Here is a 2,702-nt window from a genome sequence, read left to right on the forward strand (position 1 = left end):
ACAGGCACAAACACACACACACACACACACATACATTATATACAACGGGCTTCTTTCAGTTTCCATCTACCAAATTCACTCACAAGGCTTTGGTCGGCCCGAGGCTATTGTAGAAGACACTTGCCCAAGGTGCCACACAGTGGGACTGAACCCGGAACCATGTAGTTGGTAAGCAAGCTACTTACCACACAGCCACTCATGTGTGTGTGTATTTATGAAGTATATTATAAACAACCGATTCTTCTTGATATTTTTCAGATTCCCAGACATGGGGAAGTGTTGAAGAGAATTGCAACAGAGAACCAAATATTGACATGGCGACCGGGACCTACAAAATAAAGGTGAGGGTTTCTTTGGACAGAAAACAGCAACAACAAAAAGAAAACCAAACATCTCTGCTTCCAACACAGTAGTTTAAAATGATAAAGTAAAATGGCTAACATTTTCATTTACAACCATCGACATCATCCTCATCATCATCATCATCGTCGTCGTCGTCGTCGTCATCATCATCATCATCCTGATTTTCCTCATCATCCTCGTCCTCATCATCACCATCATCATTGCCTTAATGAACTGTAGTGAGTATGATAGTTCTTCTAAACAATTGGTTTAAGCTAATTAATCATCGTTATCATCACCATTATCATTGTCATCATACCACCACTACAGCCACTGCCACTACCACCACCAACACCAGCCTCACCATTATCAAAATTGTCATTGCCGTTATCCTCAGCCTCCTCTTCTTACTCCTCTTCTTCATCATTACTATATCACTATTTTCACCCCCACCACAGTGATGACAACGACCACCACCACGAACAACGATCCCCGCCATCACCATCACCACCACCACCACTGCTGCCACACTGTCACGTTTTAATAATTACCTTGTTTTACAGATCTGTCCTTACAACAGCCTCTACTCCAATGAAGATGAGAACCAACAACGCTCAAGGAGAAGTACAAGCACCTCTGGATTTAAACCGACGCAGTATTCTTTCGTGTCCGCCAGTCCTTTTGTCAACACACCACCAATTATTCTGACAGACAAAGTAATTATGATTTTAAATCTTCGTTACAAGCATGCTAGTGCCTCTAACCGCCTCCCATGCCAGTGGCACATAAAGAGCACTGTGCGAATATGGTCAATGCCAGCGCCCCCTGGTGGCATGTAAAAAGAACCATCTGAACATGGTCGATGCCAGTGCCACCTGATTGGCTCCCATGCCATTGGCACATGAAAAGAACCATCTGAATGTGGTGCCACCTGACTGGCTGCTGTGCCAGTGCCATGTGGAAAGCACCCAACACACCCTGTAAAGTGGCTGGCATTAGGAAGGGCATCCAGCTGTAGAAACCTTGCCAGATCAGATTGGAGCCTGGTGCAGCTTACTGGTTTGTCAGTCCTCAGTCAAACTGTCCAACCCATGCCAACGGACATTAAATGGAAAGCGGACATTAAAAGACAACGACGACGACGATGATGATGATGATGATGATATATAACCACTGGCATGGCTGTGTGGTTAAAAAGATTTTTAGCAACATGGTTTCAGGTTCCATCCCACTGCATGGCACCATGGGCAAGTGTCTTTAGCTCTAGCCTTGAACTGACCAAAGCCTTGCGAGTGAATTTGATAGGTGGAAACTGTGTGGGAGCTTTTTTGTGTGTCTGTGCCTCAATGTGTGAGTGTGTGTTTGTATGCATATGTATATATGTGTGTATGCCTTTGTGTTTGTGTTCGTCTCCCATTACGGTTTGACAACTGGTGTTGATTTGTTTATGTTCCTGTAACATTGTGGTTCAGCAAAGGAGACTGATAAAATAAATACAAGATATAAAAATAAATACTGGCATTGATTTAACCGAGTTCTTCAAGGCAATGCTCCAGCATGGCTGCAGTCCAATGACTGAAACAAGTAAAAGATCAAAGATCACTTATGTTAGCTCTGACATAACTGTTTGTTTTCTACGCAGAAGGCAGCCTAAGGAAAATTCTTCCAGTTATTATTTTGGGTTCATAAACCAGTTACCATTTCTCATTCAAAACCTATTTATATATTATATTACACTCACACACCCACCTGCACATACATGCAGGTGGGTGTGTACAGGTATATATGTGCGTGAGTGGGTGTAGGTGTGGGCATGTCTGTGAGGATTATGATGATGATGATGATGATGACAATGAATAATTCTTGCTTTATATCTTCTCTTTTATCTTTTACTTGTTTCAGTCATTTGACTGTGGCCATGCAGGAGCACCACCTTGAAGGGTTTCAGGTGAACAAATTGACCCTATGGCTTATTTTTTTAAAGCCTAATACTTATTCTATCAGCCTCTTTTGCCAAACTGCTAAGTTACAGGGATGTAAACACACCATCACCGGTTGTCAAGCAGTGATGGGGAAGCAAATATGGAAACAAAGACACATGCACACACACACATACATGTGTGCATATATATATATATATCATCATCATCATCATCATCATCATCGTTTAACGTCCGCTTTCCATGCTAGCATGGGTTGGACGATTTGACTGAGGACTGGTGAAACCGGATGGCAACACCAGGCTCCAGTCTGATTTGGCAGAGTTTCTACAGCTGGATGCCCTTCCTAACGCCAACCACTCAGAGAGTGTAGTGGGTGCTTTTACGTGTCACCCGCACGAAAACGGCCACGCTCGAAAT

At 43.1% G+C, this 2,702-nt stretch overlaps 1 protein-coding gene across 1 annotated transcript in view; it reads left to right on the forward strand.

Annotated features, from left to right (window-relative positions):
- The window catches only part of LOC106878080 (uncharacterized), a 161,693-nt gene that overhangs the window by 147,302 nt on the left and 11,689 nt on the right, over positions 1 to 2,702 (forward strand). Inside the window, exons 35-36 of the mRNA XM_052976903.1 lie at positions 259 to 341; positions 906 to 1,058. Of these exons, the coding sequence (XP_052832863.1) occupies positions 259 to 341; positions 906 to 1,058 (236 nt within the window). The remainder of the gene's footprint in view (positions 1 to 258; positions 342 to 905; positions 1,059 to 2,702) is intronic.

This window comes from Octopus bimaculoides, chromosome 26 (genome assembly GCF_001194135.2).
Source record: "Octopus bimaculoides isolate UCB-OBI-ISO-001 chromosome 26, ASM119413v2, whole genome shotgun sequence".
NCBI classification, from domain to species: Eukaryota; Metazoa; Mollusca; class Cephalopoda; order Octopoda; family Octopodidae; genus Octopus; species Octopus bimaculoides.